The sequence below is a fragment of the Mytilus trossulus genome, chromosome 13 (genome assembly GCF_036588685.1).
Source record: "Mytilus trossulus isolate FHL-02 chromosome 13, PNRI_Mtr1.1.1.hap1, whole genome shotgun sequence".
NCBI lineage: Eukaryota > Metazoa > Mollusca > Bivalvia > Mytilida > Mytilidae > Mytilus > Mytilus trossulus.
In genome coordinates, this window is record NC_086385.1 from 4,801,712 (window position 1) to 4,819,258 (window position 17,547).

Consider the following 17,547-nt stretch of genomic DNA (forward strand, 5'->3'; position numbering starts at 1 on the left):
TTAAGAAAAACATAATGATTGAAAAAATATACGTTGACAGTGGTACGAGTTAGCAGCGATACGAGTTTAGATTGGTACGAGTTGATATTGGTACGAGTTTTCAAAATGGTACGAAATAACTATAATAATATAAGTGTACTGTGAATGTCAAAATTATTTTTATGAATTATCTCCCTTTTCCTAATTCTAAAACCCGGAGGCAGGAAATGTCAGAAATTGTGCAACTTCCGGATTTGACACACGTTGACAGCTGTCAGAATATTCGTTCAATTTTTCCCAGATAAATATCGTTTTAGTCATATTTTTATATTTGCTTTTACAAATTTAACATCAGTACAATGTCGTCAATCGAAGAATTACAAAAGAAGGTGAAACAATTAGAAGAGGAACTGGAAAAATCAAGACAATCTGGTGCAGTAAGAACAAAAATTTCTCAGATGAGCTCAGAAGTTGTTGATTCAAATCCGTACAGGTAAACTCAATGATATTTTACCAATGTCTTAAAGGGCCTCAGTTTCTGTCAAATCCTGATAATCTTGAAAAGCCAATATTTCCCCATTCTTCAAAATCTGACTTTCATAACAATAACTCAGTCCATTTCAAACCCTAATCAAAGTCAGTTCGCCCCGACAACTCTCCACCCATATCACATTTGTAGTCAAAGTATAAAGTGTTATACAGGTCAAAGCATGGTATTCAACACGGAACCTTGGCTCACAAGATTCCCAAAGTGATAAGGGTGGTGGTGGTGGGGGGGGGGGGGGTTAAAAAAATTTAAATCCAGACATCACGAAATTCAAAAAAAGATTTCAGTGATCCCGAAAGGATCAATCCTGAAATTCGGAGGTTAAAATCACCTGATCCGGGAGTCCTGATAAAGGTCCTACCCCCCTCAATAGTGTTAAACATGTTAAACAATTCAAACATCAACATTTTTATCATACATGTCCATATCATTATAATTATATTATACTCTTTTTTCAGTCGTTTAATGGCATTGAAGAGAATGGGAATCGTTGATGATTATGAGGTAAATATATAAGAATCATAATTTACATACAAACAATACATATACAACATTCAAATAACAACAAGTTCACAGAATTTATGTAGTAATGTAAATTATTTCCTGTAAATTCTAAAACTAGATATTTCCTTAGATGTTTAAAATTGATATGAGGTCCCAGGCATTACCTGTAAATGGGACGAAGTCTGTATTTCTTTTTTTTAATCAAACATGTTAAAAAGAGAAACAGCAATACCGTAACGTTTCCGATTTTCGTGACATGACATCACATTATTTAAGTTATGACGACATATTCAATGTAAACAAAGAAATGCTGTCATCAGGTAACCTTTTTTTTATAACTAACAATTTTTAAAAATAATTAGTATTAAGTTCCTTTCTTAGACTGAAAAATATACATTTTATTCAAAGTCTCATGCAAACAAGACCAAAAAAGAAGAAGATTTCTGAGCAGATCCAGAAATTCCCAAAAACGCGATTTTTTTTAACGATTATGAGTTCATAAGTACAATGAAAAGGTTTTTTTTATTGAATTTTCTACTGTAAAAGGGGACTTTGTCCCCATATAAAAGATATTATCTTATAGTTGCATGCATTATAACCTCATATGAAAATGACTCTGTAGCCTTCTGAGTTCACTTGCTATTAAAAAGTGCAGCAGAATATTGTTAACATCCATGACTAGGAGGAACCATGCTTGACATTGAAATTGTCTTTAAGCATGTAAGAGCCAATTAGTAATCTTAATAATAAAACAGCTCTCATAAATTGGCAGTTTCAGAATCAGAAAAACCATGGGTACTTTCCTTTTCGTACGCCAAAATGAAAATGAAATTAAATCATTGGTTGAATTTCCATTGTTTAGAACATTTTTGACCAATCAAAATGTTTTGTTGTACGTTTTTGAAACTATTACCCAGAATGCATTAGATTCTGAAACGGTGAATACTCATTACTGTATTATAAATTTGAATTTTTCTCTCCAGAAAATCCGAGATTATACTGTGGCAGTAGTGGGAGTTGGAGGAGTAGGATCTGTGGCCGCTGAAATGTTAACTAGATGTGGCATAGGGAAGGTCAGTTGTTAATTAGATGTGGCATAGGCAATAATAGGGAAGGTTAGATAGATAGTTTATTCTTTAAAACTATTTGATAAAGGTACAGACAAATGACAGAGAATGAAACGAAAAGATTTTGCACATTTATTTTGAATTCTTTGCAGGAAATGATGTTTGCAAACAATTGTACTGATTTTAGTACACCTATTGTAGCGGAGGATGCATAAAGTTTTACTGATGTCAGTCTGCACATGTACATTCCAAAATTGGTTTTTCATTCTCTAATTTTAATTTGCCTTAACCAAATGTTATGAAACTTGTACACAATGCTAACTACCATATAAATGACATTACTCAAATTATGTTTTAATTTTGGTAGCGTCACATTTGCTGTTTTAGAGTCTAATGGAAAAATTGCTGTTTTTTATGCACTCACTGTAAAATGATTAAAGCTTTTGAAATCAATATTTTGAAATGAATATCCAGTTCAATTAAGTACAAAAATGAAGTAAGCAGAATTGTCTTTTGCCATGTTTGACCAATGAAGAAAACAAATCTACCTGAGCTTTAGATTCTATTAATGATATATATATTTTCAGCTATTACTGTTTGATTACGACAAGGTAGAGTTAGCCAACATGAACAGATTATTTTATCAGCCAAATCAAGCTGGAATGAGTAAAGTAGAGGCAGCAGAGAGAACATTAAGGTAAACCAATCATCTATATGTTAAGAGGGTGACATTCAATAGACAACTTTCGAGTTCCATGCAATTCTGTCAAAAACTCTGGTTTTAGTGAGCGTCATTTGTGTGTTATGTGGCATTGTCACTTCCATTCCAATGTTGAGCGAGTGGTTGGAAAACTAGAATTCTATGTTGTACAAATTATACGGTAAATTGAATTCTAAAAAATTGACAATCACCACTGCTGTCATTAAGTACATACAGAAAAAACATTATTTCTAGTTAATCCTGCACAATGACGATCACTAAGACGCTTGATGAACGTAAATAGTGCAGGGATACGGGCGATCCCCTCTATCTGTTAGATGACGTCATAAAGGCGTGCATAATTGACGAATTTTCTAATTGATGGATGAACTTGAAAGTGGTGAATTGGCACCATCTTATTGTGTTTATGTATCTCAACTTGTATAATTTGTCAATGTATGTAACAATGTATTTGATTAAAGAAGAACCACAGAGAGAACACTAAGGTAAACTCGATTTGCATTATCAATTTTTAAATGATGACGTTCAACTTGTAAAATTCGCTAGTGTATGTAACAATATATATTTGTTTTTTAAAAAAAGAAATCTCTGTATTACTAAAAATTATTACAATAGGGATTTCGATATCACTAACTTGTCAAAACATTTTCTACATTTTATCATTGGTACATTAAAAAATATAAATCAACATGTAGACATCTATGTCCTTCAAATGTGTGCCCTTAAACAATGAGCAAAATCCATACTTTAAGTCAGCTGCTTTAAAAGGCAGTGACATGATAAATGATAAAACAATTCAAACAGGAAAACCGAAAGCCATTAATTGATCAACAAACACAATAATTGTAAAATGAATACAAGAATGTCTGTAATATTTGCAATTGGACTTAAATAAATCATAACTCAATCAACAGTAATTTTCTTTTTTTAAAGGGAGATAAATCCAAAAAATTAAATATTTACAACATCACTAACTGGTTGGTAACTATTTTTTTTACTAAATCAACAAAACTTTGTACATTTTTTTGTACCTGAAGAATGACATCTACAGTATATATCTCATTGTACATATGTGCATGTTGTATTTGCAATAAATAACCCATTAATATTCAACAGTATATATTTCTTTTAAAGGGAGATAAACCCAGATGTCATATTTGAGATATATAATTATAACATCACAACAATGGATAACTTCCAACATTTTATGGACAGAATTAGCCATGGTGGGATAACAGATGGTAAACCAGTTGATCTGGTTCTCAGTTGTGTTGATAACTTTGAAGCTAGGATGACAATTAATACTGTAAGTCAGGGAAAATTAATTAATGATTACATCTTTTAAAATTGATCATGATGATAATTCCAAACAAAACCACAAAGAAAAATATTACTTAATGAAATAAAAATCTTTTTTTTGTAGAAAGGAATTACTTTTTGGATTCATTATTATTTATTGAATATCAACTTTCTCGGGTTTCGGGGTTACACGTTAACCACGAATTTAAATGTTCAACAAAATGAAAATTTCTATCAGGTTGTTTGCATACTTTGACAAAACCCTGAAATCACATACATGCATATTCCAAATAAGGTAAGTTTTCTAAAACCCATGAAACATGGTACCTCACAAAAATAAATGAATTTACAGTATGCTAGTTGAGTACTGGGTGTAGTATAGTAACTTTTGTTATCTGTTATAAAACAAAATAGGCCAGGCTATAAGAATGAAAGGAGTTATTTTCTAGTAACCTTTTTCCTCTTTTGTAGGCATGTAATGAATTAGGCCAGTCTTGGATAGAGTCAGGAGTTAGTGAGAATGCTGTCTCTGGTCACATACAGTTTATAGTACCTGGTGATACATCATGTTTTGCTGTAAGTGTGAATAAAACTTTAAAATAAAAAAAAATATTCTAATGAAATTTCTGTATGAACTTTTATCACATGTAGGAGAGACTGTATTGCATTAGATCAGGTAGATAGATTGAACGATTGATTGATTGATTGATTGATTTAAAAATTGTCAGTGTTCTCCCCAGGATTTTTGGATAGCGCTGTGGTAAGCGCGTTATTTTCGACATTTCTCAGCAACTTTATTGCGGCGCGCGTTTTGTTTGTAATTGATTTGATGTGTTTTTATTATACTATGCTATTGATGTTTTCTCTTGTAATGATGTCCTCATCATGCTCATGATAGTTACAATGTACCCCTTTGTTTGTTAATGTTTTTGTCTGGATACACATGATATAGAAGAAGATTCTTTTTTTTCCTCCATTGTAAATTCATATATTAAATCCTCATACTATCAGTGTATAAAACTGAAGGAGAAGTCTTTTTCCATGATGGGTCTACACCAGACTACCTATGTGAAGATTTCTTAGCACTAACAGGTAATGTTGCAGAACATGTAGGACCAACAATAAAGTCATTGTCAGCTTCTGTTTGGTTTTGTAACCCACTGTAGCAGTGTACAGTTTACCTTACGACGTTTGACAGGAATTGACATTTTTTAGCATAAAGATTTCTCATTTTTCTGACCTTAACCTTTTATAATATTTAAATGGCCTCATCCAAGCTGAACATCGAGAAAGTGAAATTTCTCAAGTCGTATCAGCTTGGGGTTTGTTTTTCTAAACATATCCTCTCAATTGTTTTCAAATGGTAGAATTTCTGACTAAACCATTATAAGTTTGAATAGGTGATAATTAATACTTCAAAGACTTGCTCATTTTCGGGGTTTGTATGGATAGGAAACCCGGCAAATAATTTGCAACAAACCCCTGTGTTTGATCGTTTTTAAAATCATTGTTTGTTCAAAGTTCGTAAAACAAGTTTGTGAGTGTCGTCGGGAAATTCGGTCAATTCATTTCATCTCATTTCATTCATATATGCCTCTATATATTCTTTTAATTGAAAAAATAGATGTCAATGTCGAAATCTTTGTTTATTTTGATCTTTCAAAGACGCCATTTTTATTAGACTGGTCCCGCGGAGTTACTTTAATACAACGGAAATAATTCATTCAAAAATCGTAAACCAGTCAATCACGTGATCCGAAGAGTAAAATAAGCGGGAAATTTGAAAAAAAATGAAAAAATGCGAAAAAAAATATTGCGACGCGGTTGAGTGGGATAGCGCTGCGGTAAGTGCAATAGGACAGCGGGAAATTGAAATAGCGCTGAAAATCGCGGCGCTAAAATGGCCTGGGGAGAACACTGATTGTCATTCATCTTCTGCGATTGAGCATATTTTCAGAACATCAATTTTCTATGTAAGTTACCTAATCAAAATGAACATTACAAACGATGTTGCGTTAGAATTATGAGTAAATATTCTATGGGAGTCAGTAAGTTATTTATTATGTTTATTGTAGGAATGGCTGTAATATTTTATTTGAAGAAATAACATAAAAAATGTTTTGCACACAGAATAACCAGCATTTATAATTTAAATTTTGGTTGAAAGTTTTTTAGTCTATCAGCTCATAGACATTCTTGTCACGTGATCGTGACATTATCAATGTTTTTTTCATGATTTAGTCCTTAAATATGGAATTTAGAATTAAATTATAAGGAATGTATGTAATACTTTTGATAAATATTCAAAATAACCAGAAAAATGTGGTGTACTTTTAAATAACCTGATATGGTAATTACATTTTCAGTGTGCCCCACCTCTTGTTGTAGCCACACACACAGATGAGAAGACATTAAAAAGAGAAGGAGTTTGTGCAGCAAGTCTTCCCACCACTATGGCAATTGTTGCTGGGTTCTTAATACAAAACACATTAAAGTAAGTAAGATATATAGAATGATTAGATATCACAATCTGCATCCCTAGGGGCAAACATAGAAAGGGTGGGTAAATTATGCTTCATGGGAATCATATTTTAAAGTAATCATAGGTCACCATATGGCCTAGTTTATATATTGTAATATGAATACATTAGGAGGTCCGAGACCACAATTGTCGTCCCTTGATTTTCGCTGTTCACGAATATAGTCCCTAGTGTTAACAGTGGGTTACTTGCCATTTATTTTTATACCCCTTCGAAATTTATTTCTCCAGGTTTAATGCCTCAAATTGTAAGTAGGGGGTTGAAATTACACTGTAAAAAAATTTGGGCCTAGAATTTAACAGGAAAGTAGGGATTTGGTCCAGCTGAAAAAGGTTAAAAATTAGCACTTCGGAAGCTGTCAAAAGATTTCAAGACACCCTAAACTCAAAATTGTCCATATTTTGAGTTAGAGGCAATGAAGTTTTCTATAATTTTTACGTAATTTGTCCCAAAAATAGTACAACACACTGTAAAAATTTCATTGAGAAAGCGCAGGTGGGATTTTTTTTATTTTCATTTATGTTCTAAAAGAAATGTTGTACGAATAAATTGTGGTCTCGGACCTAAGAGGTGAAGTCTGTAAATATAGAATCTGTACTTTGGAAACCTCCCTAAATGATTTGGTGGTGTCAATTTGTCAAATAGCACGAAACTGAAGGATTTAAACTTTTATTTTATAGAATTTCTGCAAAAATGACCAATTTTTGGCATTTTATGGTCAAAATAGGCATTTTAAGGCTTTTTCAATATTGATGCATACATGGCATCTGGACTTTCTATCTGACAGGTTTTCATACGTCAATACTTGTGTTTCTATGCCTTAAGTTTATCTACTTCTTTTATTTGTTTATGAACTCAGAATCTACAGAAAAGAAGATTATCTCAGACAGTATGTGCAAAATGTGTTGTATATATGACCCTTGTCTAACGCCCTGTTTGGATGAAGTCAAAAGTAGAGTTCTTGGTACATAAAGTTAGAAGTCCACAATAAAGACCTCACTAAATTTATTTCAAAAGCACTTTACAATGTCTATTGTACCTGTTCCATTTCACATAATATCTTTCTTTTCTTCTGTAGGATAGCAAGTGGTTTAAATATAAGCCTGTTGAGACTAAAATTGCATTCAAGTTTTTCACTAAAAAGGCAAAAATCTTTGTATCAGACCATACTGTCTGCAAGAAAAGTTAATTGTAAGAGCCTTTTTGTGCTCAGATTTGTTGCATCATGTCACATGAGTATAGAAATGATAAAAAAGACACATTTTTTTAATTTCTTATAGCCACAATAAGCATTTTTTTATATAAATATGTGGCACGGCCTAAATTGACCCTTGTTTTTTTCCCAGTCTTCCTTGGCCTAAGACCCTTTTAAACTAATATGATATGTTATTTGTGACTTTTCATTCCATTTAAAGTACATTCAATACATATGTAAGGATTATTTTTAACCAAAAAGCTTCACAAATTTAAAATTGCTGGAAAATATTACATCTTCATGTAAGGCCCCCTTTCATTGAAAAACCTCAATTTTTATGCCCAGGCTGATATAAATTTGACTTTTGAAAAATTATGCTCAGTCTGATAAATCAAATGAGTACTCTAATGCTTTCAGTACATAATAAATGATATATTAAGACATTAAAAAAGTATTTTTTTGCAATATTTTAATTTTTAAAGCCCAAAATGTTGCTAAGTGAAATTTTTCAATTTTAACGTTAAAATTTAACACACAAAGATTAGTATAGAATTTAACATATTGTCTATAATATATATCCTATTGCTATGAAACTTTGTAGGCAGTCTTATAATACATTAAGCTTTGATCACACCAAGTTTGTTTAAGATTTGTCAACTTTTTCTATCCTATTAGGTCCGAGACCATAATTGTCGTCCCTTGATTTTCGTTGTTCACGAATATAGTCCCTAGTGTTAACAGTGGGTTACTTGCCATTTATTTTTATACCCCTTCCAAATTTATTTCTCCATGTTTAATGCCTCAAATTGTAAGAAAGGGGGGGGGGGGGTTGAAATTACACTGTAAAAAAAAAATTTTGGGCCCAGAATTTTACAGGAAAGAAGTGATTTGGTCCAGCTGAAAAAGGTTAAAAATAAGCACTTCGGAAGCTGTCAAAAGATTTCAAGACACCCTAAACTCAAAATTGTCCATATTTTGAGTTAGAGGCAATGAAGTTTTCTATAATTTTTACGTAATTTGTCCCAAAAATAGTACAACACACTGTAAAAATTTCATTGAGAAAGCGCAGGTGGGATTTTTTTTTATTTTCATTTATGTTCTAAAAGAAATGCACTACGAATTAATTGTGGTCTCGGATCAGGACAATAGAAAATCACTTATAACAAGAATGTGTCCATAGTACACGGATGCCCCACTTGCACTATCATTTTCTGTGTTCAGTGGACCATGAAAATGGGGTCAAAACTATAATTTGGCATTAAAATTAGAAAGATCATAGCATGGGGAACATGTGTACTAAGTTTCAAGTTGATTGGACTTCAACTTCATCAAAAACTACTGTGACCAAAAAATCTTCAACCTAAAACGGGACAAAGGACGGATGACATACGGACGGATGGAGGCACAGACCAGAAAACATAATGCTCATCTACTATTGTAGGTGGGGCATAAACAGGACTACTTTAGAAATAGTGTGCCTCTTAGGCCACGGTTATTTAATTTGTTGGTTTACGTATTTTCCCCATGAAAAAGTCAGGTCGGTCGGTCGGGGGAAAAAAAAATATCTTTCAACACAGAAAAAAAAATGCAAAATAAATATACATTTCACCTTTCTTACAAAATGTTTTGTATGATATTTTGTCATCATTTCAAATTTTAGTTCGATGAAATATTCTTGCTCAGCTGTCATAAATATCGCATGACATTGTCTAATGATTTGCCGTAAAAAAAGGGGGGTGTTCACAGACAAAGACGAAATTAAATCGTCGAAAATAAGTTTCAACACACGTGTCAAAAATGTAATAGACTCGTCCACGGAAAAATTGAGAATATCGGGTTAATCTAGTGTCATGCATCCCCGTTTTTAATCCAAATGGACGATATTTTTTTTTATTATCCATGAAACAAGAAAATTCTAAATGACTTGTTGATATTCAGAACTTTTACTTCCAAGGTGCTTTCCACCTGTCCACATTTGGACAAGTCTATTTCTATGAGATTATGCATCTTACAGACTGATTAGACAAATAAGGGAAACGAACTTATTGTGTAATGGGTTTTAAACACAAATTTCGTTCTGCAAAATTATTTGGGTAAACGACATTTCAAGGTCAGTAATAATTGATTTGTCTATTTTTAGAAACGTAAACTGGAAGTTTTATTTTTTCACAACAGAGAGTGTTATCAATTTTGTTAGTGATTCATGCATTTCATTTCATAAAAAAAGAAAAATTTAATTATTTTTCAGCGATAATGTATTTGTTTGGGTCTTGGGAATAAAAAAGCATGAAAAGTCAATTTTATTTTTATACTAGGAATCGGCAAAATCGGGTCGGCAGATCTGTAAACCAACAAATTAAAAAATCCTGGCCTTACTTTCTTGCAAGTTTGACATGGCGCAATCAGTCTGAAAAAATATTTCTCCTCTCTAGACATGCTAGAGGAAACTTTGTACATGGCAAATTATTGATTGAATTTTTAAGTATGACTTCAAATTATCTTGAATAATTAACTTTTTTTTCTGAATTTTCTTTTGTGACATCATAAAAAAAAGATGACCATTTCCGATGACGTCACATATATAGAGAACACAACTTTCTGCAAATCTTTGAAGAGGAAGGATAAACTTGACGAGATATTCTCTTTAAATCATTAGACAAACAAGATTCCACCACTATATCTTGTGTATTACGATAATTTGCCACTCTCTATAGTTAAATTTCAAATATTTTATGCCTCATGTTTTAGATTTGTGAGAAATATCACAACACACTTGATGCAGTGGTGTAATTTTATATATCTGCAAAAATCATTTCATTTACAGTAAGAATATACATGTATAAACATTTTTTGTTGTAGATATAGGAAGATGTGGTATGAATGCCAATGAGACAACTCTCATATAAGACATGTCATATAGACTTGTCTTTGCATCTTTTTTCAAATGATAAAATTTCTCCTTTCAGATATTTATTAAAGTTTGGTAATGTGACCTACTATTTAGGCTACAATGCATTAAAAGACTTCTTCCCAATGATGGCAATGAAACCTAACCCTGAATGTGATGACTGTAACTGCAGAAAGCAACAAGAAGAATTTAAGGTACATATAACATACGGTAAAGGAGAAGGTTCAGTAGGACCTCTTTTAGACCCCAAAATATAGCAGTTTTACAAAATTGTTTAAATGTAAACTTTTAGTTATTTATTGCTTCTGCTACATAAATATGGGTAGTTTTTGACAATACGATGCACATATATCAGGTACTAGCATCATTAGTTGATGCTTAATTACTGAAATCTTCACAATTTTAGCAATTGAGTTAAATCTTAGTTGAGTGGGAAACAATAATCATATTCCTGACTTGGTGCAGGCATTTCCTTATTGAGAAAATGGTGGATTATAGCTAGCACCAGAGAATATTTGTTATTATGCTTGCATACATACCCTATCTAAATACAGGTATATGAAAGAATGATTAAAAGATATATCATTTTTTAAATTATTTTCTCCCAGGGTTTAAAGTAAATGATACTTTAAAATATTTTTCTCTATGTTTATATTTGTTTTGTTTTTCTATAGAAAAGAGAAGCATTGAAGCCCAAACCTGTAGTGGTTGAAGAAGTAGATACTGCACCGTTACACGATGAGAACCCATTCGGTAAGGAAATTCCACAAGGCAGGCATCAAACATTAAAAAGTCATATGAAAATAGGTTTAGTTTTTCTATCCATTTAAATATTTTTACCTTGGAAGATCTTTTTGAAGCCAGCTCATATTCAAGCAGATATAGAAAGATTTAGTATGAGTGCCAATGAGACAACTCTCCATACAAGTTACAATTTATAAAAGTAAACCATTATAGGTCAAGGTACAGCCTTTTATCATACGTGTTTTGATTGAGTTAAGTCTGCCAATTGATATTTTATCGTGTTTTTTCTATGTTGTGATGTTATGCTATTGTTTCAGAAAAAGGGAGAAGGTTTGGATCCATTAAAACGTTTAATCCCGCTGCAAATGTTTGCACCTGTCCTAAGTCAGGAATCTGATGTACAGTAGTTGTCGTTTGTTTATGTAATATATACGTGTTTCTCGTTTTGTTTATATAGGCTTCGTGTTGAAGACCGTACTTTAACCTATAATGATTTACTTTTTAAATTGTTATTTGGATGGAGAGTTGTCTCATTGGCACTCACACCACATCTTCCTATATCTATTTACATGGTTGAAATCATCACATTTCTGTAATCTGAAAGATTCTCTCCTCATCTCACTTATAGTTTATTAATACTACTTTCTTTATACCTTTAAAAAATTTCCAAACTTCAAGATTTCAATAATTCGTTATATTTTTTTACTTGAATCTTTTAAAAATCATTGTTCTAAAATGAGACCGAAAATACCAAGAGGACATTAAAAACTCACAAGTCCATAAGAAACTGACAATGCCATGTAGAATAATACAAAAGACAAAACTAAACATAATGTAAAAAACTACAAACTGAAACACAAATCACACCAATAACTTGCTTATCCAGTAGGGTAAATATCGTCGCCTTTCATCTACAACAGACTCATCAGTGACGCTCAAATCAAAAAATGTGAAAAAGGCCAAATAAAGCATGAAGTTCAAGAGCATTGAAAATAAAAAAAATCCTAAAAGTTTTGCAAAATACAGCTAAGGTAATCCATTCCTTAGGTAGAAAATCCTTAGTATTTCAAAAATTCAATCCTTTTCCTTAAGTGATACTCATAATGTTGCTCATAGTACCGTATAGCGAGTTATATTCAGGAGTGTAGAATTCCATGATTTTCTTTGAAAAAGGTATACAAAATATTTTGGTGGATTCAAATTTTTATCTATACTTTTGCATGTACACTTAAATAAGCGGAATTTATTTTTATGATTTTGTTCTATCTGGGAAAATAAGTGAAAATTTACACCCTGCTAAAAAACCGCTATAAAGTTCTAAGTTCAAAGTTCTTTATTTCCAATTAAGGGCCCCTGACGGACATAATGACAACAATTCTCATTCATACATATATTGAAGATAAAATGAAAATTATAATTCACATAAAGAGGATGAGATAATATCATAGAATATATATAATCAAATAAAATATCACAACATAAAACAATTGTTATTGTTATTATACATGTTATACTGAACGACTTTAGAAACGCAACACTCATTTTGTTGATTTTTTTTACCAAATCTTGTTTGATTTTCTTACAACTACTTTGCATGCTTATCATACTTCTTTCTCTGTACAAAAAATCAAACTCTGACTTACCTGTGGTTATTGAACATACCGAATTTTTGAAGTCGCACAAATTTCTTAAAGCGTAATTTTGGACCCATGAAAGATTGTTTCAGTTGTTTTGCTCTGTGAAACAGTTCTTTCAATCCTTTGCATCACTTAAACCAGTTTAGAAATGTTGCATCTCCATTTTGCCAAAACTGAGAAACAAAAAAAACTAAATTACCCCTTAAGAATACTGCAAACATTAAAACATAAACGTGCTGCAACCATACTGTATGACTTCATAAACTCGTCTTACTGTCTTTCTGACAACAATACAAGTAGACAAGATTTGTTGCTGTCCATCAATGAACAGATAAACGTTTAGTGACAATGAAACGTCAACAGAATTTGATTACACAGCATCATTTGCCAGACATGTTTACGGCCGCAACGTCAACTGCTTATCAAATTGCCGAGTGCCATTGAGTAAAGATTCATGCCATAAATGTTTCCCTTCAAATGAATTGCCAAAGAATCGACTGAAGAAAAACTTTAAAAGCCCTCAAGTTCCAACCGCATAAATGCCAAAACCAATTTATGGCTTGAACAAATGCAAAACCAGAAGGTGTTAAACAGAACCCAAAACACGTCAGACAGAATTTGTGGACCTTTCTGACAATTATTTTGGCGTTTGTAACATGCAGTCATCACTTTTGACGGGGACACATTCATTCGAAAATAATACAAAAATAATCTAGTGTTGCGTTTCTAAAGTCGTTCAGTATATTTATAAGTTATTTTGGTTTTGTCAAAGTTTAATGTTTGATTTTACTGCCATGCCAGTGTGCCGATAAAAATAGTTTAATTATTCCATCATATAGATAGCTAACAGAGGTCCACCTTGTCTCTTATCCAGAAAAGCAAGTTGAAGCAATAAATAATACAAGTAATTATAATGTAAAAGAGACCAAGGGCAAAGACATGTTTGCAAGTTAGATTACGGTAAGTCTAACATCTAGAAATTATTGAAACTTATTTATACATAATTATTGTTTATTTACAGAAATAGAAATAGTTTCTGAAACAACAGAAGAGGAATTGAAACAGGCTGAAGGAGAGAAACCTCAGCTAACAGAAGGGGTCACAGTAGCATACACAAAACCAGCCAAATCAGCCACAAATGTAGGTTTGGGTAAACAAAGAGTTATTTATGATCAAGTTGTTACAGCAGTCTCAAAGGCTATTTCTTAGAGATAATAAATACCCACAAATATGTAAAGGATAGGCAATTCGAACATTGCAAAGTTTATAGACTTTTTTAAGTAGACATTTATGTAGAAAACTATGTCAAACTTTCCACTCATGCAAAACATCTGGTGTCTGGTGAAACAATCTATAGGTTTTCCAATGTTGCTTTCACAAAAAGAATCCTTTGTTAAAAGAGAGGAGAAGGACCTAAGGGACATTCAAAATTTGCAAGTTGAAAAGAAAATGACAACTCTATGGCTTAACAGAAAAAGACACACAAATACATGTTTCAGTACACATAACACAACATAGAAATCTAAAGACTGACTTTCTGGAGTCAATTTCACAATAAAACTTACGACTAAGATTGATCGTAAGAATACTGATTTGTTCATGACTTACGACCAATCTTAGTCTTAAGTATTTTTGTGAAACCGACTCCAGGAACCTCAACAAAAACCAGGGGGCATGTAATGTTCTCTGAAAGGGTATGCTATTCCTGCTCTACCTGTGGCACTTGTCGTGTTGCTCAATAGTATAATGTAGTAACAGTGTTTTCTTCACATAATTCATGTAATTAGTGAATTTCATTTTTATACCTAAAAAATAAAAATGGTGCTAAAATATGAAAGATAGAGAATACAAAAATGAGGAACCCCCAATCCTGATTTAAATTAAATCACCCAAAAATAATCAATGGCTAAGAAGACAATCTCTGGCATGCAACCAAAATAATGTTATGTCATTGTGAAAAAAATACAGATTAGTCTTTTTTTTGTTGTACATGTTGTAGGATACATCTGAAGTAAATAAAATATGTATTTGTGTTTTTCTTGTTGTAGGACACATCAGCAACAGTAGGAGATGTTTCAGGACAAAGTCTGGATGAATTAATGAAACAAATGCAAAGTTTATGATGTTCATGTTGTGATAATATCTTGAAATACATTTTAAAATTATGCTTCAAAATTAATTTAACATGTAAAGAAATACTGGCTATTTCTGAAGTATTAAAGCAGTACTAGTCAAGACATGTGAAGATATGTGCCATTCAAGAAGGACAGGAGAAGCAGACATGGAAATGAGTTGTCTGCCCTTTGTTTCTATATTCCATTACAAAAGATAACAACAATATTGTAAAACAAATAATATAAATTTATAACAGTTTAAGGATGCAGACCTAGGTTAAGGGAAATAACTCTTAAAATCATCAATACGTTTGAGTCAACCATTTTCATCAATATATTCTTAGCTTCTAGGTTACATAGATTATTTTCAATCTGTTAAGGTAAATGCTTAAAATACATTGATGAATTTTACTTTTACAAACGCCTAACTGATTTAAAGAGTTATCTCCCTGAACCAAGGTCTACCCCCTTAAGTATAAACATGATGTTACAGATTTTAATAGAACTGGTAAATAATTCTAGAAGCAAGAAACTTTCTATTAATGTTTTAAGCTTTAGATTGATTTAAAAAAATCAGTTATTTTTGGTGTTATTTGAACTAATAATATATATTTTGACAGGACAGTCAGATGCAGTGTATTAAAACATTCTAAAATTCAATAAAATATGAAAAACCATTCCTATATGTTTGTAATTTGGGTGTTTTTTTCGTATACTTTGTTGATGATAACTCAGTGTATTTAAAAATTCTAAAAATTGAATAAATATATGAAATACCTTTCTTATGTGTTTGTAATTTTCAACTTTTTTTGTTTTTGGTATACATTGTTGATTATACAGTACAAACCTTTACGTATGTCACAGGTTTGGATGAAATATTCAATCAATGTGAGGTTCGAGAAGAAGTTACTGAAAAGAACTCTGTAATCGCCAGATCGAGCTCCTTTGTTACTAGTCACATACTTGATGAACTGCTAAAATATTACCATTAATTTCAACATTATCCAGAGGTTAAAAGTTGAAGTTTCAAATCGCAAAACAATCAATTCAAAGTAGCGATTTTTTTCTATGTTGTTTGTGTCTTTCAGTTTAACACCTATAGTGTTTACAGACTCTAGTTGAGAGTTGCTTGTTCTTTGCATTATCTCTCATTTACATTTCCATGCAGGATAGAATCACAAAAAAGCATACCTTTCATTGAAAATACTGAGATGTGGAATAAAAGTCCATGAGACAATGATCAAATGAAACAGCAAACTACCAGCTCACATAGATTTTATGTTCCGATGATATGTTATATAAAAATTAAGGACTTATGACTCGGCCAATACACTTTAAATGGACTTGTAGAATTATATTGACCTCTGACTTTGTCCTCTGTCAATATCATTTTACTAGGTCCATCATCAAAAGTCCTTAATTGAATAATATTTACTACCTAGTACTGTTTCACAGTTCAACCAGTAACTTGAAGTTTACATACAGCAACTACAAACCAAGTTGATTAATTGTCGAAGTGTTAAATAGTTTGGTATGTATGATATAACATGTTTGTCCGGAGGAAATCTCAGAAACTGTTTATAGCTTTTTTTTCAAATTTTGTCAGAATGTTTTAACTACCATATGAACTTGTGCCTCTGTTATTTTCAGATTGATTCGTCGAATATTAAGTTTTCTTTGTTAATAAAAGATATAGAAGAAGCGAGGGGTATAACTTTGTGGCCCACCAGGCCACAGTTCCATCTAGTTTTTACTTGCTACACCAGTAAGAAACAATGATACTATTTCATAATTTTCAAATACTAGTACCAGTACATATGTGATGTATACTGTTTACTTATTACATAGATGCAATAATATATATTATTATACTTTATGCAAATTTCTTATATTATCGATTCATTTCATTGGACATCCCCCTTTTTTTTTTAATGAAAATTAGGTATATCTTTTGTGTAACTGAACCTTTCAAAAAAAATAAAGTGACCATTCTATGACAAATTATATAAACAATTCAAAATATTTAACAAGGTACGAATTAATTGTTTACGCGTTTTGTGATGCCTGTTTCTATAGTTCAAGAACCTAAATACACATTCAGGTAAATTGTTAACATTATTAAAACGATCACCACCTGTCACACAGAGATTCAATAAATGTACATTTAATTATTTTAAAACGGGTATACCACTGGTCATAGAATGGTCATTTCATCTTTTTGAAAGATTCAGTCACAAAAAAGATATACATCATTTTCAGTTGGAAAAAAGGGGCAAATTAACGACCGTCGTA

General features: G+C 31.7%; 1 protein-coding gene across 1 annotated transcript; it reads left to right on the forward strand.

Moving 5' to 3' along the window:
• The first annotated feature begins 195 nt into the window (after positions 1-195).
• On the forward strand, positions 196-16,084 carry LOC134695099 (ubiquitin-like modifier-activating enzyme 5). The gene is made up of 11 exons (XM_063556287.1): positions 196-472; positions 985-1,030; positions 2,014-2,103; positions 2,685-2,794; positions 3,953-4,124; positions 4,589-4,693; positions 6,484-6,611; positions 10,819-10,954; positions 11,435-11,513; positions 14,163-14,281; positions 15,190-16,084. The coding sequence occupies exons 1-11, from the start codon at positions 339-341 to the stop codon at positions 15,262-15,264; spliced, it is 1,194 nt and encodes a 397-aa protein (XP_063412357.1). The 5' UTR covers positions 196-338; the 3' UTR covers positions 15,265-16,084.
• The last annotated feature ends 1,463 nt before the right edge of the window (positions 16,085-17,547 follow it).

What these genes read in the sequence shown, in the direction of transcription:
- LOC134695099 (XM_063556287.1), top strand. Translation starts at nt 339, where the DNA reads ATGTCGTCAATCGAAGAATTACAAAAGAAGGTGAAACAATTAGAAGAG. An exon ending in CTAGATGTGGCATAGGGAAG is followed by an intron (nt 2,104 to 2,684) that starts GTCAGTTGTTAA and finishes ATATATTTTCAG; the next exon opens with CTATTACTGTTTGATTACGA. An exon ending in GCAGCAGAGAGAACATTAAG is followed by an intron (nt 2,795 to 3,952) that starts GTAAACCAATCA and finishes TTTCTTTTAAAG; the next exon opens with GGAGATAAACCCAGATGTCA.